Below are 27,734 nucleotides of genomic sequence, written 5' to 3' on the forward strand. Positions count from 1 at the left end.
AAACTTACTTATAGTGCTCGGTTTTCAAAAACAGCTGGTCTGTGCAGTGTGAAGTTTACGTTCCCTTCCGGAGCTTATGTTTTCTTCGTCGGCCTCGGCTTTGTTGGTGGGTTTGTGTGAATATATCGCCACCTGTCGGCTCGGAGTAAAGCGCCGACGCGCTGATGTATAAACCGTAATCCAGGAGTCTAAAAGAAACTCTTGCATGATGCCGAATTTGGCAAAAGATCTCATTATGTAGGTTCGCTTTTAAGTCCAGTTATACCGTGCTGCTTTTTTGTTGTTGTTTGTTTTGTTGTTGTTGTTTTTCGACCTAACCAACAGATGGCGCTAATGATGGAGCCAAAGACTTCTTTGGCGCCGTATTCGTCAAGTTCTAGCTGTAGCTCTATGTAGTCTTTCGGTAAGAATGAACTTTTATTGTAAATTCTAGTGTTTGCGTTAGGAATCAGGTACTTTGATAGAGAAGCAACAATAAGGGGAAGCAACAATGTTGATATATACATATATATTTTGAGATATTTTTTTTCCTGCTAACATAACATAAGATAATACAATACATTAGCTAGCTAACGCCGAGATTGTCTCTAAATTACTGTTTGTTCAGGAACTTTCCATTCCAGATCAGGTTCTCTAGCAGACCCGTTTGAGAGTGGTGTCTTCTTTACCCCTAACCCCTTAAATCCAGGTTGACTGACTGGAGAGAAGGATGAGCAGTGCTCAGTGTACTGATGAAGTCTGCACACAGGGTTCTTGCACAGAACCTGCCTTCCAAGATCTGCTGGAGCACCTCAGACACTTCCATGATACTACAGTCCAAGGTCACGTGTGAAATGATCTCACTTTTCCCCATTTACGTATTGCAGTGATCGTGGTGATGAGAACAGACTTCTAGAGATGATCCTCACAGTCTTGAGTGCTTGCAAAAGTTTCTAGATTTCTGCATCAGTATGACCTAAAACATCGTCAGATCTCCACACGAGTCCTAAAAGCAGATAAAGAGAAGTCAATTAAACATGTGAGACTAAATAAATACATCTAACTTGCTCATTTATTTCTTGAGGAAACACCTCAATCCGGTATTCCATATCTGTGAGTGGCAATATTATGTAAATCTCCAGGATTAGCAGATTAATACGAAGGTCATATTAGAGGCAGATGTTTTCAATCAACGGGATGACGATCAGGTGTTTGATTTAAAAGAACAGGGCTCTATCAAAGTCTGATCTTCACGACACACGTGTGTCGTGGTACGAACAGTGGAGAGTTCTGCGGAGCTGAGAAAAAGAGTTGTTGAAGCGCATCACGCTGGGAAAGGTCACGAAACCATGTCGGAAGAGTTTGGACTCCACCAATCAACAGTCAGACAGATAGAGTGTGTACAAATGGAGGGAACTCAAGAACATTGTATTTACGTCCCCAGGAGTGGTCGACCAACAGAGATCCCTCCAAGAGCAAGACGTGTAATCGTGCACGTGGACAAGCCAGAAGACTGTTGGAAGAAAGTTTTGTGGACGGATGAGACCAACATAGATTTTTATTTTTTTTTGGGGGGGGGGGTGTTAAATAAGAAGCGCTATGTTTGGGAAAGGAAAACACTGCATTCCAATATAAGAACCTTATGCCATCTGCGAAACATGGTGGTGGTATCATGACTTGCCATCATTGAAGGAGCAATGAATTCTGAAGTACACCAGTGACCTCTAAAGGAAAATGTCAGGACACCCGTCTGCACTGAATCTCAAGAGACCCTAAGCAGACAAGTCATTCTACCAAAGAACGGTTAAAGAAGTTAACGTTTTGGAAAGGCTAAGTCAATGTCCTGACATTAATCCGATAGAAATGTTGAGGAAGGACCCGGCGCAGGCATTCGATTGAGAAAATTCAAAGTGATTCGATTCGATTGTCTCAAAGCAGCTTTACAGAAACAGCTTTACAGTGTGAATTGATCCCTGTTGAGCGAGCCGGTGGTGACGGTGGTGAGGAAAACCTCCTTAAGATGATACGAGGAAGAAACCTTGAGAGGAACCAGACTCGGAAGTGAACCCGTCCTCATCTGGGTAACAACGGATAGTGTGAAAGTAAAAGAAAGTTCATTATGGTTTTTATATGAAGTCTGTTTCGTTGAACTAGTCCACTGATCACCAAAGGATTTCCGAGTGCAAAATTTTATGTAGTAATTGCAGTCTCAAGGCCATCGCAGCAATCACAGTGAGAACCATTACATGGTATATCCAGCAGTATCGTCCTAAGCAATCTCCAGGCTGTATCCTCTGTAGAAAACATCCCACCAACATCCCGGAGTTGAAGCTGTTCTGTATGTATTTGTTTAACCAGGTTCTCTTTATCTACTTGTATGACTTGTTTGAAAATCAGATCATGTTTTAGGTTATATTCATGCAGAAATATAGAAAATTCGAAAGGGTTCACAAACTTTCAAGCACCAGTTGTTTTTGTTGGTTGATGTACAGTAAGCGTGTAAGCATCCCAGGCTGTTCAGTTGCTCGTGTCGTGGTTACAGTATAGTAAAAAAAAATGTTTCTTCTTCTTCTCAGGACTGCAGTTAAAGGTGAATAAACTGAAGAAGGAGCGATGCTTGTAAGTGGAGTTAAAAGAAAAACACATCAGCTTTTTTTGTTTCACTTTTCAAATCCGTTTTTCACTCAGGCATATATTTTTATTCAGGGGGTTCAGATCCAGGTCTATTTCCATTCTGAAAGTTCATTTCAGGCCGGGGAATAGCAGAGGTTGAAAGAGTACAAAACATGCTGGCTTGAGGAAAAATGAATGAAGAAGACAACTAAATAAATTACTTACTGGTGAAAATCTACCTGAGTAGATTTGAATACGTTAGTGTAATTTAATTCAGTTCAATTTTATTTGTACAGCGCTTTTTACAATAGACATTGTCTCAAAGCAGCTTTACAGAAATATATAAACACAATGTGCGAATTTATCCCAAGTGAGTGAGCCGGTGGCGAGGAAAAACTCCCTAAGATGTTAAGAGGAAGAAACCTTGAGAGGAACCAGACTCAGAAGGAACTCATCCTCATCTGGGTAACAACAGATAGTGTGAAAGTAAAAGAAAGTTCATTGCGGATTAATATGAAGTCTGTTTAACCTTAGAAGCAACTGTAGTCCCAGCAATCTGGAATTGGAGTAGATGAGAGCTCCATCCAGAGGTAGGAGATCTGAACGGATCAGGCAGGTCCGGAGAGCAGAAAGGATCAGGATCTCTAGTATCTCCATAAAATCGTGTGTGGCTCGACAGAAGGAGAGAGGGAGAGAAGAGATTGTTAGGACTGTGCTTAGCGTAATAGAAAGTCTACTCATGGTAGGCTTGAGTGAACAAATATGTTTTCAGCCTAGACTTAAACACTGAGACTGTGCCTGAGTCCCGAACACTAATAGGAAGACTGTTCCATAACTGTGGGGCTCTATAAGAGAAAGTTCTTCCCCCTGCTGTGACCTTCGCTATTCGAGGTACCGTCAAATAGCCTGCATCTTTTGATCTAAGTAGGCGTGACGGATCATAGAAAACCAAAAGGTCTCTTAGATACTGTGGCGCGAGACCATTTAGTGCTTTATAAATTAATAAAAGTATTTTATAATCAATGCAAGATTTCACTGGGAGCCAATGCAGTGTGGATAATATCGGTGTGATATGGTCGTATCTTCTAGTTCTAGTTAGGACTCTAGCAGCTGCATTCTGAACTAACTGGAGTTTGTTTATATTCCTACTGGAACATCCAGACAGTAAGGCATTACAGTAATCTAATCTAGAGGTGACGAATGCATGAACTAGTATTTCTGCATCATGTAGTGACAATATATTTCTTATTTTAGAAATATTTCTGAGATGAAAGGAGGCTATCCTAGTAATATTATCTACATGAGCGTCAATGATAGGCTGGAGTCAATAATCACACCAAGGTCTTTAACTGCTGTACATGATGAAACAGAAAGACCATCCAGAGTAACCATGTGATCAGAAAGCTTACTTCTAGCTACACGTGGTCCTAGTACAAGTACTTCTGTCTTCAGAATTAAGTAAGAGGAAGTTAATAAGCATCCAACGTCTAATGTCCTTTACACATTCCTCAACTTTATTAAGCTGCTGTCTGTCGTCTGGCTTCGCTGAAACATACACCTGTGTATCATCAGCATAACAGTGGAAGCTAATTCCATGCTTACGAATAATTTGACCTAGAGGGAGCATATATAAAGTAAAAAGCAGTGGGCCTAAAACAGAACCTTGTGGAACACCAAATTTAACCTTGGTATGTGTGGAGAAGTCTCCATTTACATCTACGTACTGATAACGATCGGTCAAATAAGACCTGAGCCAGGAGAGGGCCGTTCCCTTAATGCCAACAACATTTTGGTCTGTCAAGGAGAATAGTGTGATCTATAGTATCAAAAGCTGCACTAAGGTCAAGTAATACAAGCAACGAGACACAACCCTGATCAGAGGCCAGTAGTAGGTCGTTTACTACTTTAACTAGCGCTGTCTCTGTGCTATGATGAGGTCTAAACCCCAACTAATACACATCATGAATGTTGTTCCTACGTAAGTACGAGCATAGCTGCTGTGCTACAACCTTTTCTAAAATCTTGGAGAAAAAGGGGAGATTGGATATAGGTCTATAGCTGGACAGTTGAGAGGGGTCAGGGTCAGGTTTTTTAATCAGGGGTTTAATAGCTGCTAATTTAAATGATTTTGGTACATAGCCAGTGCTAAGGGAAGAATTGATTATATTTAAAAGCGGTTCAATTACTCTAGGACAAATCTGTTTAAAGAAACATTTAGGTACAGGATCAAGTATGCAGGTTGATGATTTTGCTGAAGAGTTTAATGAAGCTAGTTCAGTCTCTACAAGGGGAGTAAAACATTCTAAACGTTGATCTGTTATTGCTATATTGTCATCTACAGGGTTAGTTATAAAACTGCTTGGTTTTAATTGAATAGCCTGAATTTCACATCTAATATTTTTAACTTTACCAATGAAAAAGTACATGAAATCTTTGCTGCTGTGTAATGATTGTGTGCTTCTCTCTGTAGTGGTTTTATTCCTAGTTAATTTTGCTACCATGTTGAATAGAAATCTCGAATTGTTTTTGTTATCTCCAATTAAGATGGAGAGATAGACTTTTCTATTCTTAGCATCACTAAGAGATTTTCTATAATTCAGTAGGCTCTTCTTCCATGCTGTTTGAAATACTACCAATTTGGTTTGACGCCATTTACGTTCTAATTGTCGAGTGGTCCGTTTTAAGGTTCGCATATGATCATTATACCAGGGTGCCAGCTTTTTCTCTCTAATTAATTTTCTAAGCATTCAGTCACTTGATCGAGTGCTATCGGATCAGACAGTGATCCAAATCTAATTGATGCCGCTGGGAGGTTGTTGATGAAGCTCGGTGCAGTAGCTGATGCGAAAGTACGTTTTACGGGGTAACGAGACGAGGTGGAAATATTCTGATCAATACGTATTATGAACGAGATAAGATAATGGTCTGAGACAACTACAGACTGCGGAAAAATGATAATATTTTCTATACTTAGTCCGTATGTTAGTATGAGGTCAAGAGTGTGACCACCATTATGAGTAGGATTTACTTTTGTTCTATTTCTACAATTGACGCAACTAGTCCAAAAACTTCTAATCTGACCAACTGTGCTGTTTTACTGATATATATGTATGTGTGTGTGTGTATATAAAATATATACCTCACAAAAGTAAGTACACCCCTCACATTTTTGAATATGACACTTTTCTGCAATGTAAAGTAGTGAGTGTACAGCTTGTGTAGCAGTGTAAATTTGCTGTCCCCTCAAAATAACTCAACACACAGACATTAATGTCTAAACCGCTGGCAACAAAAGTGAGTACACCCCTAAGTGAAAATGTCCAAATTGGGCCCAAAGTGTCAATATTTTGTGTGGTCGCCATTATTTTCCAGCACTGCCTTAACCCTCTTGGGCATGGAGTTCACCAGAGCTTCACAGGTTGCCACTGGAGTCCTCTTCCACTCCTCCATGATGACATCACGGAGCTGGTGTATGTTAGAGACCTTGTGCTCCTCCACATTCCGTTTGAAGATGCCCCACAGATGCTCAATAGGGTTTAGGTCTGGAGACATGCTTGGCCAGTCCATCACCTTCACCCTCAGCTTCTTTAGCAAGGCAGTGGTCGTCTTGGAGGTGTGTTTGGGGTCGTTATCATGCTGGAATACTGCATACTGATCATGCTCTGCTTCAGTATGTCACAATACATGTTGGCATTCATATTTTCCTCAATGAACTGTAGCTCCCCAGTGCCGGCAGCACTCATGCAGCCCCAGACCATGACACTCCCAGCACCATGCTTGACTGTAGGCAAGACACACTTGTCTTTGTACTCCTCACCTGGTTGCCCCCACACACACTTGACACCATCTGAACCAAATAAGTTTATCTTGGTCTCATCAGACCACAGGACATGGTTCCAGTAATCCATGTCCTTAGTCTGCTTGTCTTCATCAAACTGTTTGTGGGCTTTCTTGTGCATCATCTTTAGAAGAGACTTCCTTCTGGGACGACAGCCATGCAGACCAATTTGATGCAGTGTGCGGTGTATGGTCTGAGCACTGACAGGCTGACCCCCCCAATGCTGGCAGCACTCATACGTCTATGTCCCGAAGACAACCTCTGGATATGATGCCGAGCATGTGCACTCAACTTCTTTGGTCGACCATGGCGAGGCCTGTTCTGAGTGGAACCCGTCCTGTTAAACCGCTGTATGGTCTTGGCCACCGTGCTGCAGCTCAGTGTCAGGGTCTTGGCAATCTTCTTATAGCCTAGGGCGTCTTTATGTAGAGCAACAATTCTTTTTTTCAGATCCTCAGAGAGTTCTTTGCCATGAGGTGCCATGTTGAACTTCCAGTGACCAGTATGAAGGAGTGTGAGAGCGATGACACCAAATTTAACACACCTGCTCCCCATTCACACCTGAGACCTTGTAACACTAACAAGTCACATGACACCGGGGAGGGAAAATTGTTAATTGGGCCCAATTTGGACATTTTCACTTAGGGGTGTACTCACTTTTGTTGCCAGCGGTTTAGACATTAATGGCTGTGTGTTGAGTTATTTTGAGGGAACAGCAAATTTACACTGTTACACAAGATGTACACTCACTACTTTACATTGTAGCAAAGTGTCATTTCTTCAGTGCTGTCACATGAAAATATATAATCAAATATTTACAAAAATGTGAGGGGTGTACTCACTTTTGTGAGATACTGTGTATGTGTGTGTATATATAAAATAATATAATGCATTTATATCATTCCTGGTTGCTCTCTCCGTTAGTGATGCGCAAAGACTGGAGGAGTTTTATAACAAGAATCAGCATTTACGTGAGCAACAGAGAACACTGCAGGAATCCATCAAAGTCCTGAAGGAAAGGTACTTTATACGGGTTCATCTCAATTTGACATCGATTACTTGCATGTACTTTACACTGTTCTATAGATATACTCTATCTAAAAAGTGTGTGACCGATTAAGAGAAATTCATTACGGAAATGATTTGCCTAAAATAAAACTATATATGATCTCTTTTTAAAAAAAAAATTATTTATCTATATTATATATTTATTTAGATATTGACAGCCGAGCTGACCAGTTTAATTCTGTAATTGTATTTACGTTTCTCAGAAGTCACATGTTCCATTAGTTTTATTTCCTTGCAGAAATGCACTACGAACCATGTTAGAGCGTTCACGTTGCTTCTAGCCTACGTACGTCTCATCAGCTCGTAACATACAATTGCCTATAAGAGGCAAAAAAAAAAAGGGCGTGGTCAGATGCCCCCTTCTTTCAAAAATCTAGAAATATAAAGTGAACCATGATCTACATGTGTATGTGTAACGTGATGAATATGTTACTAGATTACAATCTGGACCTTGTGATCGCTGCAGAGAAACAGAAAAACAAATGAAAAAAACACAAGCCGCGTTTGAAAATCTCCCGCTCCTCAATGAACTCCGTAAGTACATACCTGCCTCTCTTTCTGAGTTTCTCTTTGGACTGCGGTGCAGTAGGTTGTTTTTTTTTCCCCCGTCCTACACTCCTGGGCCAAATTCCTTTCTAAAAACCAAATCCGAGCTAGTTTTTCCAGTTATGTCATGTAGATGTGTGTTGTAGTTTGAAAGGGTGGCAATTCATCTACATTTGTGCAGACATTTTCAGATTTTAGCTTGTAGATTTGGTTGTCCGTGTACCGGCCCCAGGCAGTGTGAAGCGCGAGTATTGCGCCGGCTGGCTCAACTGAAGTAAAATACTTGTGTTTGTTTTTTTAATACAGTGCTGTGAAAAAGTATCTGTATATATCATGCTAAATTGTTTCAGAAATTAAGACAATATCGAAGATAAAACAAAAGCAACCTGAGTAAACACAAAATAGAGTTTTTAAATGATAATGTTATTTATTGAAGCAAAAAAATGTTATCCAATACCAACTAGGCCTGTGTGAAAATGTATTTGCTCCCATAATTATTAATTCCCCCAATCTACTGTATGAAACCGCATTCATAATGGGGTTCAGCTGGACTAGACGCAACCAGGCCTGTTACTGCAAACCCTGTTCAATCACATCAACACTTACATAGAACTTTTTCAACAGCATGAAGCTGGTAAAAAGCTCTTACTCAGCAACACACCATGACAAAATGGAAAGAAATTCCAGGTGATTGAAATACATCAGTCTGGGAAGGTTTACAAAGCCATTTACAAAGGCTCCGGGACTCCAAAGAACTCCAGTGAGAGCCGTTATCTCCAAATGGAAAAACTCGGCACAGTAGTGAACCTTCCCAGAAGTGTACGACCTTCCAAAATTCCTCTAAGAGCATAGCAATGATTCATCCAGGAAGTCACAAAAGAGCCAAGGACAACATCAAAGGACCTACAGGCCTCTCTTGCATCAGTAAAGGTCACTGTTCATGACTCCACTATCAGAAACACACTGGGCAAAAATGGCTCCATGGAAGAGTGGTGAGGTGAAAACCACTGCTAACCCAGAAGAACGTTAAGGCTCATGTGAATTTTGCCAAAACACACCTTGATGATCCTCAAACCTTTTGGGAGAATATTCTGTGGACTGATGAGTTGAAAGCGGAACTGTTTGGAAGACAGGAGTCCCGTTACATCTGGTACATACCAAACACAGAATTCCACAAAAAACCCTCATACCTACTGTGAAGCATGGTGGAGGAAGTGTGATGGTGTGGGGATGCTTTGCTGCTACAGGGCCTGGGCAAATTGCAATAATTGAGGGAAACATGAATTCTGCTCTCTACCAGAAAATCCTAAAGGAGAATGTCTTCAGTCTGTGAGTTGAAACTCAAGTGCGATTGGATTATGCAGCAAGACAATGCTCCAAAGCATAGGAGTAAGTCCTTGTCCTAGAAGCAAGTGAAAGACTGATCTCCAATTATCGCAAGCATTTGTTTGCAGTTATTGCTGCTAAAGGCGGCACAACCAGATTTTAAGTTTAAGGGTGCAGTTAGCTTTTCACAGAAAAGTTTAAAAACTGTATTGCGCGTCACTCAGCTTGCCTTTGTTTTATGTTGTATTTGGTCTGAAGATCGAAAACTATTTAGTATGAGATGTACACGAAAACAGAAGAAATCACAGCACTGTAAAACGTAATCTACACATGTCTGTCATGCATTTATTATGTCCTTTTTGAAGTTTGTTGGATTATCTGTGTGTATGTTGACGTTTAGAGTCGGAGAGAAATATGCTTAGAGAAGAGAACAGGAAGCTCAGTCTTCAGCTAGAGCAATTACGTGGACAAATGTAAGTGAAATGAACAAGTGCGCACGCACACACACACACACTTCATGTTACTGTACCACAAGCACATTTCATGCTCAAGGTTCCCATTAATTACCACTAAGATTGAAAATTTTAGCATATTTTTTTCTCAGCACTTCTAATATTTCATTAAAACATTATCAAATGACCGTTGGTTAAGGAATGGCTTGAGAGAGAGAGTGTGTGTGTGTGTGTGTGTGTGTGTGTGTGTGTGTGTGTGTTTCATTCACTCAAGACAACGATTGTATTGTTGACTTTAATATTAAGGATGTTGACGGATGTAAGCATCCATTTCGCTGGTAAGTAATTTCTGCATGTTTAGTTTGCAGCAGGCCTCGTTCACCGAGCCAGAGGAAGGCATGATCCCAGACTCGCCAAAGCAGCCAATGTCCTTTCCCGTAGTCAACAAGATGAAGCGCAAGAAAGATCAGAGCCACATTCGCTATGCCGAAAAATTGCAGTCCCAGCCACTACCTGGTTAGTCGTGCACATTTTGTGCCCTCTGCATTTTAACACGAGTACGCTGCTCACTCCTGGTTTTTGCTCAAAAATATGCAAAAAGAGTCATTATTTCCTCACTTGAAAGTTGTAGCGCCCCTGCTTTCTGTCAGGTTAAACGTAGAATATTTTGAGTCCACCGGGTTAAGCGATACTGCATGAGCAAAAGTGCTGATATTCAGTACAAAAGCATGAGTGCAAGTGTGAAGTCTTCTATACAACCGTTCTATAAACAAATACCCCTAAATAAAATCTGAAAGCGTGCCATTTGAGGTCACATTCATTATTTAAGTTCAACTTCAATATACTGTGGTAGACAGCTTTAAAAAAAAAACAAAAAAAAACGACTAGCTTTGTCAGTGTCCAAATATTTATGGACTGACCGTGCACTTTCACGGCGAGTGTGAAAGGCGTAATTTTTGCTGTTTTCTGTTCTGTAGCTCCCCGGAAAAGAGAGCTGGCTACATCTTTAGGCTGCCATGCTATCGATGTGCTTGTTCCAGAGACATGTAATATGGATGTAACATGCATTGAAAGTAAGAACTACTAATTGATGAAATAATGCCCAAAATCACATCATCAGACTATATAGATCATCGTCACTATACATTCACAATCAAAAGGGGGTAATCAGAAAAGTGTCAATTTTAAAAATATATTTTTTTTTATAAGCCGGTATACTGTATACACCAGTTATTTATACTTCAGCATGCTCTGCTATTACTTTTCCCTGACCCTGCTACCATTCGTAATGTATCTGTTGATCTATTTAGAGTGCAATACCAAGATTCATGGCAGAACTGTGGTTGCAGAAACTTGCCATATAGACCTAAATTCTGAGCAGGTTTGTCAGAACCTTTATTGCTTTTTCAGTGAAATGTACTTATTTTAGATATTATGGATTAACACAGAATGTATTTAAATGAAGTACTATTTACTCCCCCCCCCCCCCCCCCTTTACCATACAACGAAAATATTGGACTAGACACGATTGCCTCAGTATTGATGTAGGGATTTTGAAAAATGAGTGTTTGTGCTGCGTGAATGAACTTTGAATACGCATTCTACATCTGGAATCGACCGCCGTAATCTTTTACGTTGTTAACTTTTCTCATGTCTTGCCTTCAGATGCGTGAGAGTGATGTAAACTTTCTCAGTCAACCTAAGCACAAGGTGAAGAATTTCACTAGGTAAGTAGACTTTCCCAGCAAGACAAAAACACGATTTCTCATTATCGGGAAATTAACCGATATGGAAAGAAAAAAAACACCAACAACGTATGATGTGATTTTGTATGTTAGAGTCTTAGTTTATTAATATTTCCGTTTTTGCCGTCATCATCGACTCAAGTGTCTCTGTATTCCAAGACTCCAAGCATTTAGGTTGCAATCAGCTGGCAATCCCACCTGCATGTCCTCACTTCAGCTAGACTCGTCTTTAGCATACAAAAGAAATCATTTTAGCCTCTCAGAAGGAGGGAAGCAAAAGCACATTGTCTCTTCTCCGTCCTAATAGTTGTCCGGGGGCCAAAGAGCAGACTATGGAGAAGAAACATGACGGGCCAGAGTCTTCACAAAAACTGTCTGGCAAACACATTGAGCAGGTAAATGTCCATGTAAGACAGTGTGTTGGGTGTTTCTGCTTCTTATAAACAGCTCTGTAGCTGTAACTTTGCATTTTGTGTCGCATTTCATTTTGGCGTTACTTGTATTACATCCTTATAAATACACATTTCAAGGAAGCGTGCAAAAGGAGAAGCTGCGAGACGGAACAGGCCACGCCTGATGCTTCATGTACGAGTCCATGTACTCCATGCAAGAGTCCTTTGCCGAGCCAGAAATGTAGTCCAAATGGTATGTATGTAACATTTTCTAATAGTTCAGTTCAATTCAGTTGTATTTGTATAGCGCGTTTTACAATGGACATTGTCTCAAAGCAGCTTTACAGAAATATATAAACACGGTATACAGATTTTAAGTGTGCAAATCGATCCCAAGTGAGCGAGCCGGTGGCGAGGAAAAACCCCCAAAGATGTTAAGAGGAAGAAACCTTGAGAGGAAGCGGACTCAGAAGGGAACTCGTCCTCATCTGGGTAACACCAGATAGTGTGAAAGTAAAGGAAAGCTCATTATGGTTTAATAAACCGTAATGAACTAGTGTAGCAAAACTAGTATAGTAATAGTAAAGCCGCTGTGGAGAGAATGCACACATTTGCCGTCATTGTGTAAAAGTACAAACGCATTTAATTTCCAATTTTGTGGCACATGTCGTTTACCCAGTTTAATTTGGCATAATACTGAACTAAGTGAAGTGATTCCTGACCTTGGATTTGTCCAGGTAAATTCCAGGTTATTCGTTTTTACTCGTGTTGAGGTCTGCAAAACTTGTCGGATGTTACTGTGGCTAAGCAGTCTAGATCAGGGGTCGTCAATCTGTCGACGTCAAGCTACGGTTCGACCGCCGAGGCTTTTTAGTAGATCACGACCATCTACGTACTGTCAACAATCACAACACATTTTAAAACTTCACTAAAACTGCAAACTCTGTTTATACTGCCTGTAATGTAACTTCATTGTTGCAGTTACACACGGGATACGTATTCAAATTTTGTTGTATTTTATTTATAGCATGTAGCGTCTAGTAAGGATGATTTTTAATAAGATCAGTAAATGATTTAGTAAAAAAAAAAAAAAACGCAAGGGGAAAATATCCACCGGTTGGCTAGATAACTGCTGCATATGTAATTGGTGTTGTGCAACTGTATGGGCATGGAGTAGCCCATGGAGGACATGATTCTGGCCAATTACAGTTATGAAATGATGTTACCTTTGCAGATAGTCCCCTCTGAAAGTATTGGAACAGCAAGGCCAATTCTGTTATTTTCGCTATACATTGAAGACATTTGGGTTTGAGATCAAAAGATGAATTTGAGATGATAGGTCAGAATTTCAGCTTTCATTTCCTGATATTTACATCTAGATGTGTTAAACAGCTTAAAACATGGCGCTTTTGGTGGCAGACGTCTCAATGCTTAGGTAAGCAAAAGTGTAGGAACAGGTAGTCTTAAAGTAAATAACACTTAATATTTGGTTGCATATCTCTTGCTTTTAATAACCGCTTCAAGCTGGTGACCCACTGATAGCACCAAGCTGTTATATTTTTCTTTTGTGTTGCTTTTCCGTTTTTCTTTTGTGTTGCTTGTACTGCAGCTTCTTTCAGTTGTTTGTTTCGAAGGGAAAATGAAATGCTGCTCAAGTGGGTTAATGTGGATCCATTTCTCTGTAGATTGGAAGACACATTCTTTCTGTAGACTTATGTAGACCTATGTTTTGGATCATGAGAAGATCCATTCTTTCGCCACACTTTGGCCTTTCCGTCACTCTGGTAGCACTTGAAGTCTTCTTCGAATGGTGGATTGTGATATCTTCATCCTTGCCCTGTGAAGGTGATGTCACTAACTGTTGTTTTGGGGTTTTTTCCCACAGCTGTCACACTGTTTGTCATCAACTGCTATTATTTTTCTTGGTCGACCTGTTTCAAGTCTGGTTGTTAGTACACCAGTGGTTTCTTTCTTTTTCAGGACATTCCAAATGGTTGTATTGGCCGTACCCAGTGCTTGTGCAATGGCTCTGATAGATTTTCCCTCTAAGATTCAAAATGGCTCGCTATTTTCCCATAGACAGCTCTCTGGACTTCATGTTGGTTTATACTTTTTAACAACAAATGCAGTCTTCATAGACAAAAGCGAGATCTTAAACCGAGACTAGATATTCAGAGCTATTACTTCTTTAAACAACCAATTTAACAGGGCACACCTGGGCAGCAAGAAACACCTATCAGTCACGTGTTCCAATATTTTTGATCACTTGAAAAAATGGGTGGGTTGAAACAAAAGGTGCCATGATCTAAGTAAGCAGCCTACTTCAGTTATGTTTTTATTTATCAGGGCGTAAATAAGAATTGTGTGGTCCTCACCAACCTCATTAAACAAACAAAATAAGCAAAAAGTGACAACAAAACAACAGATGCAACAGATTTCAATATGTAGTCATTTTTCCCCCAAAAGTAGACCAACATTCAAAAACCAGGTGAGGAAAAAAGTACACCCTTCATACTGCCACAACCCTTTCAAGAGTAATTAGCAGCCAGGTGTTATCAATGAAATCCACAAGATTAGTTCTTCATGAAGAAGTGTGACTACCTCTATAAAAACAGAACATTTGGCAGTTTGGTGTTTTGGAGGACTCGGGTGTGTGTCTACATCATGTCAAGAAGAAAGGACAGCAGCCATGACCTCAGAGTAGAAATTGTTGCCGCGCTTCAATTTGGGAAAGGTTAGAAGGCCGTCTCCAAACTATTTGAAACTCAGCATTCTACAGTGAGGAGGATTGTTTACAAATGGAGAGCCTTCAGAACAGTTGCCAATCTTCCAAGGAGTGGATGTCCCAGCAAATTCAATCTGTTTAATGGGTAGATATATAAAGAAAAACCAAGATACATCATGTGACCTACAGGCCTCTGTAAGCACGATCAATACTTGTTCATGAGGGCACAATCAGGAAAAAACTGAACGAGTATGGCTTTCATTGAAGGATGGCTATGAAAAAGCCCATTCTCTCCAGAAAGAATATGGCAGCATGACTTTGGTTTGCAAAATTGCATCTGAACGAACCACAAACGTTCTGGAACAATATCCATTGGACTTAGAAGACCAGTGTCTTATTTAGCGAAAATCAAACACAGCGTATGACCACAAACGCCTCGTACCAACTGTCAAGAATGGATGATTTGGGCTTGTTTTGTAGCCACAGGACTTGGGGAAACTTGTAGTCATTGAGACGACGATGAACTCCACTTTATACCACAATATTCCTGAGACAAATTTGAGGCCATCAGTATAGCAGCTTAAGTTGGGCTGACATTGGGTCATGCAACAAGACAAGGATCTCAAGCACACTAGCAAAAGAAGAAAAAAATCAAGGTGTAAAAACCCATTTTTCAACATTTTTGGCTGATCACTGTTCAGTGTTAGAAGGATGGGTACTTCATGGGGGCATTGTATTCTAAGTCTCAAACCACCCCTTGGATAACTTGAAATACCAGGGGCCCCAACCATGATCAAGGTAGGCCCCAACAGATTTCTTTCACTGGCCAAATGGGTCTATTGTTGGAACTGTTGATTTTAAATATGATGTTATTTTTCTCCAATTGTTCAATGATTTGGCGGATACCCTCAACAGCATGTGGATTTAGAGGATACTGCTTGGTACATTCTTGTCTGTTTCCCAGATAGGGTGTTTACCTAAACTCTCTTTAGTGAGAACACATTAAGGGGAACTTACTTTTCCCATCTTTGAAATTAGAACATTTCATTTTTATGCAGTCTTGTGTTGCAGAATTAATATTGTGTATCTGTGTAAATAAGGTTCATATTTTCTCAAAGATTTTCTCACGCCCTTTCAGATGAGAGCTGGAGCATGGACCCAGGAGCTGCTCTGTCCCAATATGACACAAGTATCCTTCCTCATCCAGAGGTATTATTCTACAATACATATTTCTTTAGCTTGGGTAGTAAATTTATGGTGTTAAAGTAAAAGTGATAAAGTATACACTTTATTCTCAATTTAAAACAAAGCACATTAATCTGATTCGTTATAAGTGTTAATTCAGAAAGTATTCAGACCCCTTTACTTGATTGTTGATTTGATTTCAATCTTTTATAATGACCATTTTACCCATCAATCTACACTTAATCACCCATAACGATGACGTGAAAACATGTAGTCAGAGATTTTCCAAAAAAAAAAAAAATTTAAATCTCTTATTCAGAAAAGTATTCAGGCCCTTTGCTGTGGCATTCCAAATTGTGGTCAGGTGCATGCTGTTTGTTTTAATTATCCTTGAGATGTGTCTAGAACTCAATTGGAGTCCACCTGTTACAATTTTAATTGATTGCTCATAGTTTGGAAAGGCACACACCAGAGTCTATAAGGGACCACAAGTCACATTACGCTGTCAGGACAAAAACCAAGCTATGAAGTCCAGGACAGTTCTGTGGGGACTTCTACAAAGTCTCGAATAAAGTCTCTGAATACTTTTGTGAATCAACGAATGTGTTTGGTTTATAATTAGCTTTCGGAAATCTCTAGACACGTTTTCACTTCACCATTACGGGCGATTAAGTATAGATTGATGGGGGGGGGTGGAAATTCAAAATCAAATCTACATCACAACAATGTGTGGAACAAATAAAGGGATCTGGATACTTTCTGAATCCGCTGTAAGTCTTGCATTGGGACAGACAGTAATAACCACCAGTCAAGAGATATCAAGGCGCAACACATAAGCGATCTAATTTGTTACAGAACTCTTTTCTTTTCTCACAGCCCAAAATACAGGCAGAGACTGTAGACCTGGACTGCACATATGTGAGTCATAGTTTGCTCGTAGCTCACCAAAAGAGGACTGAATTGAAACGGACAAGCAGCATCACAGGTATCTGCAATTCTGCTGACACTAGAACATTAGAAATGTGTCAAATGTAATGCCAGGACAATTGCACTAATAATCTCTGCTGCTGCATTGTGGACTAAGAGAGCATTAATATACATGCACATTTTTTGTGCTTTTATAGAAGGCACTGTATTTTATAGCACTGACTCATTCATTCTACTTTATTATGTCTCACAGTAGACTCAACTGAGTGGTTTCCCTAGAAGACATAAAAAGGTGAAATGGCTAATTTATAAGTTCTAATCTCTTTTTTCATAGGAATAGGGCAGAAGGCTAATGACAGCTTAGCAAATATCTTTGACACCACCGGGCATGAAGATTATGAGTCCTGCCCTCCGGATGAGATGAGTGCCATGGAGAATGAGTATGTTCTTGAGAATGAGAATGAGGAAGAGGAGGAATGTGAAAAACAGGAGGACGGCACGAAACAAGATGAACATTTGGAGGAAGCGGAGGTTATGGATGGTAACGCCTTTTACACTTGCTTATTAAAGCAATCCTTTGCATCATTTCCTCATGTAATAAGCATTGGTACTTGCATCTAGAGCAAGTTAGTAACATTACCTCGAAAGATTTACAATGCTTTGCAAAAGTATTCACCCCTGTAAGAAAAAATGAAGAGGATGTAGAAATCTCAAAGAAGAATAACTTTATTCCAGCACGGCATTGACAAAGTACATGAATCACTTCCGGTTCGCCGGAGTCAAAGTGAACCCCGAACAATATCAGCACAGACATTTTATACTGTGTTTCAGACCAGGTTTTCTGTATGTAATGTAAATGAAGTTTCGTGCTACATGTAAATTAAGGACAGCATTTGATGCGAGCGCTTTCCGTTCTCACAGTATGGGTGTTGTTACAAGTGTGACCCCAAATCGTGAGGCGATCGGATTATCGAGACGAATGTCTTTTTTGAATGCTAATTACCGTCACGTAGCTCCTTTGTTCACTGAGTCGCAGTGGAGAAACTAATTGACTGGCGTCCAGTTAAACAAACTGTCTCTTTGATTGTACCCAAGTTGTGCTGCCATATTTTTTTTTTTTTTTTTTTTTTGGAGAGGAGGGGCTTTTTCCTAGTCACCCTCTCTGAAAGCCATACTCGTTCAGTATTTTCCTGATTGTGCGCTCCTGAACAAACCTTGATCGCGCTTACAGAGGCCTGTAGGTCACATGATGTGTCTTGGTTTTCTTTATATATCTACCCATTAAACAGATTGAATTTGCTGGGCCGCCCACTCCTGGGAAGATTGGGAACTTGAAGGCTCTCCATTTGTAAACAATCCTTCTCACTATAGAATGGTGAATTAAAAATGTCTTGGAGATGGCCTTATAACCCTTCCTAGGTTTATAAGCAGCAACAATTGCTTCTCTAAGATCATGGCTGATGTCCTTTCTTCTTGGCATGATGCCGACACGTATCTTATTGCTCCAGACCACCAAACTGAAAGTATGATTATGATAATGATTAACCAGTCTTGTACAATGCATTACTATCACCTGACTGATAATTACTCTCTTAATGATTGTGGAAATAGGAAGGGTGTACCTGTGGTTATTCGTTTGCGCGTAGAAGTTGATAAGGACCACACAATTGTTATTTAGGCCATGATGAATAAAAACATAGAATTGGAGGAGGATATACTTTCTTTTACACATGACTGTAGGATATCTTTGTATGCTGTGGAATTACAATTTGCTTTCACTGGAACTAAAGGGCCTAGCCCAAACATGTTCCCACAATGCACCTGTGCACAAAGCGAGGTCCATGAAGACGTGGTCTACCAAGGTTGGAATAGATCAAGTTGAGTGGCCTGCATAAAGCCCTGACCTCAACCCTACCGGGCACCTTTGGGATGAACTGGAATGCCGACTGCGCCCCAGACCTCCTCGCCCAAAAGTTGGTGCCTGGCCTCACTAATGCTTGTGTGGCTGAATGTGCAAATCTCCACAACCACGTTCAAAAAATCTAGTGGACAAGCCTCAGGTGTCCACAAATGGGGTTTTTTGGCCATACAGTGTAGTGTGTGTGTGTGTGTGTGTGTGTGTGTGTGTGTATGGCTAGGACAATGATAATCTCATTCTCTCTCGTCTTCCTCCTATTCGTGCCCCACTGCCTCAATTACATATGAAGAATGCTATATTTTGTACGCACATTTTCGTTGTTTTATTTTTTGAATGTAATTGGGATCACAACATTTACATGGACATTTACTAATGCACGTTTGTTTTTGTAAACAGAAGAAGAAAACCCCATTGGCGGTTCCTCTGAGAGGTGAGATCTGGAACTAGATGTACTGTCAACAAGGTATTTTAAAAACCAGTGCTTAATCTCGCCGTGTTCTTTCTTTCTAATTCAGTGCTAAGGACGAGTCCATTGCTCGTGTGGTAGTTGTACGCAAGAAAGCTGAACGAAGAAAACTTCACGGCCACACATGCAAAGAATGCGAGCTTGTGAGTAAGGTGTTCTTCAAAATATATCTCCTCTCAAACTGCACCGCATACAGTCTCTTCCAAAATGATCGGACAGGCAAGGCCAATTCTTTTGTTTTTATTGTACACGTTGGGATCAAAAGATAAATATAAGACGATAGATCATAATTTTTTTTATTATTATTTTTTTTTTAGGTGAGCACAAGTATAGGAACAGGTAGTCTTAAAGTAAATAACACTTAATATTGCATGTCCCTTAATTGCAATAACCGAATCAAGCTGGTGACCCACCGAGATCACCAAACTGTTGCATTCTTCTTTTGTGATTGGTTTCCTGGCTTGTACCACAGCTCCTTTCAGTTGTTGTATCTTTTCAGGAGGTGAAATGGATGCTCAGTCGGGTTAAGATCTGGTGATTGACTTAAAATTGTCCACTTTTGTTCCCCCTTTTTATGTTGTGTTGGCGGTGCGTTTTGGGTCATTGTCTTGCTGCATGATGACGTTCCTCCCATTTAGATTGGATACATTTATCTAAATTGGCAGACATGCCACTGTTTCTGTAGACATCTGAATTCATTCATTCATACTTTCCAATATTTTTGATCACTTGGAAAAATAGGTTCAAACAAAAGGTGCCATTTTCTAAGTTGTTCAACACGCACATGTGTAAATATCAGGAGCTGAAAGCTGAAATTCTGATCTGTCATCTCAATGTTGAGTATACTGTATAGCAAAGACAAAAGACTTGGGCTTTCTGTCCCAATACTTTCAAAGGGGACTGTATGTCACCAAATGTTACTCACGTCATTCAAAATAGTGCACTTCGCACTACTAGATGTTCAAGAGGTTTTAATCAGGTTTCTTGAAGTTCACCAAATAAATAAATCCATTCTAATGAAGGCATGACATGTTCTTTAGTATTATGCAGACCTCCCCGAGGAAGAGAGACGGAAGAAACTGTCGTCCTGCTCGCGGCACCGTTTTCGTTACATTCCGCCTTCGACCCCAGAGAACTTCTGGGACGTGGGCTTCCCTTCTACACAGACTTGCATAGAGAGAGGTACTGTCTCTAACAGTTGTTTAGTTTTTACCACAGCATATTTTAAGCAAATTTCAGTTGGTGAGGCCATGCTAAATCACAATTATTGCATTTAATGTTGCATTAATAGAAATTGCTGTGAATATATTGCGTACGTTGTAGAACCTATAACATGAATATTTTGGGGGAAACGATTGTGGCTTCATATGGTAGCTATAATCCGTTCTTTAAAAGGTTATCTGAAATATTGATGTAACTTACAAAAGAGCAGCTATACTTCCAAGCTGCAAAGAATCTCCTGATGAAATATCAGCTGTCTTTGATGACTCGGAGAAGAGTGAAAGCCGTCTTGCATATGTCTCTTGCTTGTAGCTCTTCAGTCTTCGTCACAGATCTGGTGAATCAAACCAGTCATACATTTGTGTTGCTATTATTTAAATTATTTATGCATAAGAAATCTCACTTCCGCTGCACCTTATGCTTTGTTACTCATGCCTTCAGGCATATTGTTCCACTTGTGTTTACTTAAGATCGTAGTGTTTTAATTTGCGCTACACTTTTTAATCACCGTTTTTCGCGTCTACATCGTGAGTGAGGAGGAACGCCGCCTCGTCGCAAATACATCACTTACAGCTCGCTCCCGTTACAATAAACAGAACTGACACTGCAAATGCAGCATATAATGACAATAACCTTGAATTAAACTGAAACAAGCAACTCGCACCAATTCCCCCAACCTCTTGCACACAGCGGAGCATTTTGGATATAAACACAAGTTTGTGCTCGTGCATCACTGTCGTGCTTCCGTGCTACACAAGCTCAGCTTTGTAAAGTTTACAGGTTACAGTCTTCTTCGTGGCATTTAATATAAAATCTCCAATGCCTTAGAGGACTTTGAGGTCGCACACTTTTTTTCAGGTGTACACTTTCCGATTACGCCTCCGTCTGATGGTGACTGAGGTCATGTTGGGTATAAAAGGTAATGCTGATATAAACAATAAACTGAAGAAATTCATTGTCGTTGACTGTGGGTATTCTGAGAAAGCTAGCGGTGTCACATTTATGTTTATACGGCTTGTACTTCCGGTTAGTAAAAACCTCTAGTGTACCATTTGAGACGATACTACCCTTCTAAAATCCATACACTAGACGGTAGAGTACGCAGTGCATAGTGTAAGTGTATAGTACGTCATTTGGGACACAACTTTAGTATTTACTCGCCGATGTGTGAACAGAAATAACGCAGTGAGTAAATGTAGTAGAGCTGCAACAACTAGCCAAAGTAAGGCGATGAGTAAACGCCACGTGCAGACCAACTAATTGATGATGAGATTCGTTGACACCGACTTTCATAATCGATTATCATCAATTAGCAGGTCTGCACGGGGCGCGTCAAGTTTAGTTTATACTTTATTGTCCTTTTGCAAGGAAATTCATCTTGGACGCTGAAGCCGCACAATAAAAAAATAAAAAATAAAAACATTAAAAAGAGAACCATTCTAAATACATTTATATTTACAATTACATCTTGCTGTTTGAAACATTAATAGACACTGGTAGAAATCGGTTGCTTTTGCATAGTGGAATCCTGTAACTCTTCCCTAAAGGTTAATAATTGATGTATTTTAGATAAAACCTGACTTGAATCAGTCACCATTCTTTGTGTATTCTTAAAAAAACCAACTGCTCATATATGGATCGAAGCGATGTAGATTCCCTTACACCCATGATTGTCATAGCAAGTTTAACAAGACGAGCAAGCTGAGATTTTGACTGGACAGAAAGGCTACCGTACCAGGCTTGCATTCCTTAATTTATCAGACTACTCAGATCAGCCTGGTCAAATAAAAGCATAATCTTCTGACTAACAACAAACCACTTTATGAGCCTTTTTAAAAACTACAGCCGCTGCTGAAATTCTGGACGGAGATTTTCACTGCGGGCTTTCCAAGTAAATGAGCAATCGATGACCACACCCAAGTAGTTCTAAGTACCCACTTGACTAATAATGGTGTCACGAATGATTACTAGACCATAATCACCTAATCCTTTCGGGTCAAATATAATTTCCTCTGCTTTCCCGACATTTCCAGTAAGGTTATTTGTGTCCCTCCACAGCACAAAATTGCTCACTTTCAGAATGATATTCAGACGTATCCCCCCCCCCAGCTCTAGAATGATTACTTGGCGTTATTGTTGCCTTTTCTAAAATTAGGAAAGACCTCTTTGTTGTTAATTCGTCTAATCTCACAATGAAAATATTAATTAGCTTTTGGCTTTAGAGTATTTACGTGCAACCCTTTTGCTTTTAAAAAAAGAAAATAAAAATAGTAGTCTCGGGTGGTACAATTTGTCCGGCTTTATAAATAAATTAACTGGTAAGTTTTACTGAGCAGCAAAACCCAGCAGCCTTCCTTATGTTTTTTTGTTTGAAAAGTGGTCTCTTACATAAAATGCTGCTTTCTTTCATACAGATATTTTTCTGTAGCACTTAATTTTGTGCTAGAAAACTAAAATTTGGAAATCTACCATGTTTTTGTACTGATTCATTAATGTAGAAGTTAAAATAAGTAAGGAATAATTGAAGACGGGCCATCGAATCATTCGAAAAATAATGCGCACCCTGAGGCGGCAATACGGTAATTTGGTGACGTGAACCGGAACCGTGACGTGCTCAAGACCCGACTGGAACTACTTTAGCTGTGCATTTACTGAAAAATCATTGCACACCTCAGAATGTCCGTCAGCCAATCAAAATCGAGAATTCAGCAGAACCAACTGTGGTATAATAAGCTATCACAAAGTTTGTACAAAAAAAAAAAAAACAACACAACTTTTGCACAGTACTGTACATACTGGTAATATGTGGGAGATTTACAACCCTAATACTGATTTTTTATTTATTCCCCCCCCCCCCAAAAAAATGTATAAAGACAAGGTATTTGATGTTTTATCTAATCAACTGCATAGTTAAACATTTATGTTGAAATTGACGCATGCAACCCATTTAAAAAAAGATGGGACACTTTATCAGATGACCACTGACAAAACGGCCATCGTGTTCTCCGGACCAACGAGGAAAAGGACCCTCCAAGCTGTTATCAGCATCAGGTCCAAAAGCCAGCGTCTGTCATGGTATGTGGGCGTGTCAGTGCCCATGACATGAGTAACTTGCACATCTGTGAGGGCAGCATTAATGCAGAAAGATATGTACACATTTTGGAGCGACACATGCTGCCATCCAGAGCAGGACAACGCCGAACCACGTTCTGCCCGGATTATAAGCGCATGATTGCGTAAGCAGAGAGTGCGGGTGCTAGCATGGCCTGCCTGCAGTCCTGACCTGTCTCCGATTGAGAATGTGTGGCGCATTATGAAGCGCAAAATAAGACAACGAAGGACCCGTACAGTTGCCCAGCTGAAGAAATGCTTTGATCATTCAACATCTAGATGCAGTACATCAGTATCACATTGATTGTGTCCCTGGTTTCTGCTTACAAGCTTTATATAGTAAGTTGGTCTGACCATCACCGACCATCTTCCTCAAGTTTTAATTTAAACACCATTTTTGACACATTTGATACACACTGGAGCATACTTCTCTTTCATTTTACACTTCATTTGTCAATCCCAAAATATATTCATTTCTTCCCCGAAAACATTTTCAGTGCTGTTATTGGTAAATGGTCTGTGTGCCTAGACCACATTCCTACAAACATTTTAACTCCAGATGTTAAAGCTGCTGTTCTTGTTTCTTTACACAGTAGTGGGCATGGAACCCAGAGATTTGTTCAGCCACTATCTTATCTGGGATTCATCGAAAAACGAATATCATATTCAGTCTTTTCCCCCATGAGACCCACTTCCTAGTTCCTTGAGAGCTTTTCTTGAGAATTGAACACGTATATGCCACATGCTTTAAAAAACGTATTCAACTTGTAAATGTATTATATTTTTAACAGGATACATCAAAGAGGACAACCAGGCAGATCCACGTTTGAGGAGGAAGAAACCTTACCTTGCTACATTCTCACCAAAAGCTAAAGCACTGCAGTGACACTCCACAGGTGATATTAGATATTAGTAGCCTCATCCAATCTCCATGTGTACTGAACACAGTCAGCCCGTGGAAAATACTATATAAATCCAGTTTTGATCTGGAGGCTAATTATTTTTTACTTAATCTTTCTAATGTGTGTTTAGTATATGATTCAGGTTGTAAATATGAATACTTTGTACAAGATTGTTGAAATAAATAATGAGCATTTAATTGTTTGTTACTTGCTTCAACTATATTTGATTAGCAACACCTGCAACACGTAATTTGAGCCTAAAATCACAAGCAACATTCAATCAAAAAAGACAAGATCACTGGGCAAGTCAGACAATAGTTCCACGGCAGCCATCTGACAGTCTGTCACTGCCATATTTGAAGAACACTTTAGTTGCAGTTGCATTTATATAGCACTTTTCAAGACATTCAAAGCGTTGCGACGGCAGCCACAGTGCGCCAGAACGCCCACCAGACATCAGATATTGGTGGAGAGGAGAGAGTGATGTAGCCAATTCAGGGATGGGGATTATTAGGGGGCCGTGATAGATAAGGGCCAATGGGGGAATTTCGCCAGGACACCGGGGTTATACCCCTACCCTTTTATTATGTGTGTCCTGGGAGTTTTAATGACCACTGAGAGTCAGGATCTCGGTTTAACGTCTCATCAGAAAGACAGTATCGTGTCCTCGTCACTATACTGGGGCGCCAGGACCCACACAGACCACAGGGTGAGCGCCCCCTGCTGGCCTCACTAATACCACCTCCAGCAGCACCCTTAGTTTTTCCCAGGTCTCCCATCCAGGTACTGTCCTGGCTCAACCCTGCTTAGCTTCGAACACTAGGTAAGAACTGCAGGTTGACATGGGTCTGGCGCAAAAAAAAAAAAATTAAAAAATTGTGTGGCGACAGCTGTCACTAGCAGGTCAGTTCAAGTCACCATGGAGCCCAGATGTAGGCACACTGCTCTCAGTTTCCTGAGTAACATCTCTCTTGATGACCAGCTGATTTTTTTAATGACTGTGATGACCAAGGTGAACCTTCAGATGGTGCCATTATTTTGTTTATGGATCCTGATCTGACTTCAAGGTCTGCAAGCTCAATGCTGGCCTCAGGATACCCAACGCATTACTGGAGCACACCCACAGCTGCTGCAGAACAGTTTGGATATTGTGTAGCTATCTCTTTATAATAACCACAATTAGGGAGCGAGAGACACCTGTCCGTAGCCCAATTCCGTGGTAATTTATGGCAAACTTTAAAAAAACTACAATACATGCATGGAGACTGAACAAAAGAGGAATTTCAGTCTGTTTTTTTTTCCCCACTGGCTGTTTCACAAACCAATGGGCTGTGCTTCTATTCATGTATGAAAATCCTTTCAGTGTTCTAATTTGTTAACATAATAAACATTATTAGCGTTCGTGTAAACTAAAATCTTTTTAATATTATTAATCGGCCTGAAATATTTATTGAAAAGTTTAGTGTAATTGTATATTTATTAATAATATAATTACTTAGAAGGGTTTATTTTCCATTCGATGTGCAACAAGCTCGCATCGAACAAAGAACTGTAAGAAGGTTCCTTTGATCAAGAATGGCGCAGCAGATCATTTGTTTTACTGCAACGAGTTTTCCATTATGAAGAATCAAGTATTTTCCGAAAATGGCTTGTTTTGTGGAATGAGAGAGCAGCTTCATGATGGCTTTGGAACACAAGCCTGTCATTTATATAAAACAAAAAATCATCCAGCCCATCCAATATAAGAAATGCGAACATAATGTGTATTGTCCCTTCTATAATTGCAGGTGCATTTGGCAGGTCATATAAATGATTTTTTTTTTTTTTTAATCTATAGTTTCTAAATATTCTTTCCGAAAAATTTATTTCCCATCCATGTTTACGTATTTTAAAAAAACACAGTTAACCAAAGAATTTGTCAGTCCTGTTATGTACAAATCAGGAAACATGCAAACTTACAATCAAGTCACTGTAATAAAAGCAATATCCTTACATACATACTTGGGGCGGGGGGGGGGGGGCATTTTTAAAACATTTTTAACAAAATGATCAGATGTTAATTTTTAAAAAATAATAATTTCAATTTAAAAACAATTGGTTCTTTAAATTACTATAGAACAACTAGAACATAAATTGTATGTGTATAATGTGTGTATATATACGTTATGCAATTTTATAATGTAAAACATTTTTTTTGCAGTGAAATTATACTAATCCTTTATCAATTTAATGTCAAATTATTTTTCAAACAGAGTTGATGCTTCCAGTAATATAATTGATCCTAGTAAAAGAAGTGCTAAGGTTGTTCGCGCCTGTGACAGGAAGACGGTTGTGTTCAAACAGTTGGAAAAGATATCAAGTTTGATGCATATACTGTATGCAGTAATATTAAGTATTATTTTCATGGATGTGGGTTACTGGTTGGTTTGCATCTTTGTCTGGAGCAAGTAGGTTATGAGCTTTTCTTTGTTATAGGTAGGCCTAATGCTACAAAAAGAACATTGTACCTATGGTCAAGCGTGGTGGAGGAAGTGTGATGGTGTGGGGATGCTTTGCTGCTTCAGGGCCCGGGCAACTTGCAATAATTGAGGGAAACATGAATTCTGTTCTGTACCAGAAAATCCTAACGGAGAATGTACGGGCTTCAGTCCATAAGTTGAAACTCAAGCGCAGCTGGATTATGCAGCAAGACAGTGATCCGAAGCATGAGAGTAAGTCCTAGTCCTAGAAGTAAGTGAAAGACTGATCTCTGATTATCAGAAGAGTTCGGTTGCAGTTATTGCTGGTAAAGGCGACACAACCAGATTTTATGTTTAAGGGGGTGATTAGTTTTTGACATTGTTGATAGTGTTGGATGACTTTTTTTGCTTCAATAAAATAAATAAATAAAAACTGTATTGTGTGTTTACTCAGGTTGCCTTTGTTGTATTTAGTATGAGAAATACACAACAGAGGAAATCAAATACTTTTTTTACAACACTGTATATGTGTGCAGTAAGTTTACACAAAGAAATGTAAAGAGAAAAAAACCCCAGCTGACAGTGCCATGTCTAAGGCAGAACTGTGTCCATTAATATAATGTATATTTTTATTCATTATATTAATGGACACAGTTCTGCCTTAGACATGGCACTGTCAGCTGGGGTTTTTTCTTTCTTTACATTTCTTTGTGTAAACTTACTGCACACAAGTAATATCTAAAAAAATATAAAAAATATAAAAATATTTTTTTATATAAATATTGTATTTATATATAAATAAATATATATAAAATATAAATATATTTATATATAAAATATTTTAATATATAAAAAAATAAA

At 39.6% G+C, this 27,734-nt stretch overlaps 1 protein-coding gene across 4 annotated transcripts; it reads left to right on the forward strand.

Moving 5' to 3' along the window:
- The first annotated feature begins 41 nt into the window (after positions 1-41).
- On the forward strand, positions 42-27,316 carry rbbp8 (retinoblastoma binding protein 8). Of its 4 annotated transcripts, XM_053679620.1 has the most exons (20): positions 42-403; positions 689-821; positions 2,556-2,598; positions 7,355-7,450; positions 7,935-8,032; positions 9,771-9,843; positions 10,184-10,338; positions 10,800-10,895; positions 11,133-11,203; positions 11,488-11,549; positions 11,875-11,962; positions 12,098-12,212; positions 15,823-15,893; positions 16,746-16,854; positions 17,131-17,337; positions 19,111-19,144; positions 19,230-19,323; positions 20,221-20,362; positions 24,304-24,408; positions 26,890-27,316. In XM_053679620.1, exons 2-19 carry the CDS (start codon positions 710-712, stop codon positions 24,396-24,398), a joined length of 1,761 nt encoding a protein of 586 aa, XP_053535595.1. In that variant the 5' UTR covers positions 42-403; positions 689-709; the 3' UTR covers positions 24,399-24,408; positions 26,890-27,316. The 4 variants fall into 4 exon arrangements, with proteins under 4 accessions (XP_053535595.1, XP_053535592.1, XP_053535584.1 ...); XM_053679617.1 differs by lacking the exon at positions 26,890-27,316 and having other exon boundaries at positions 43-403; positions 608-821; positions 24,304-24,611; XM_053679609.1 differs by lacking the exon at positions 26,890-27,316 and having other exon boundaries at positions 43-403; positions 624-821; positions 24,304-24,611.
- The last annotated feature ends 418 nt before the right edge of the window (positions 27,317-27,734 follow it).

This window comes from Ictalurus punctatus, chromosome 1 (genome assembly GCF_001660625.3).
Source record: "Ictalurus punctatus breed USDA103 chromosome 1, Coco_2.0, whole genome shotgun sequence".
Lineage (NCBI taxonomy): Eukaryota > Metazoa > Chordata > Actinopteri > Siluriformes > Ictaluridae > Ictalurus > Ictalurus punctatus.

Excerpts from the sequence above, each read along its gene's own strand:
- rbbp8 (XM_053679620.1), top strand. The coding sequence starts at position 710 with ATGAGCAGTGCTCAGTGTACTGATGAAGTCTGCACACAGGGTTCTTGC. Across the intron at positions 8,033-9,770 it reads CCCGCTCCTCAATGAACTCC|AGTCGGAGAGAAATATGCTT; the intron begins GTAAGTACATAC and ends GTTGACGTTTAG. Across the intron at positions 11,550-11,874 it reads AAGGTGAAGAATTTCACTAG|TTGTCCGGGGGCCAAAGAGC; the intron begins GTAAGTAGACTT and ends CCGTCCTAATAG.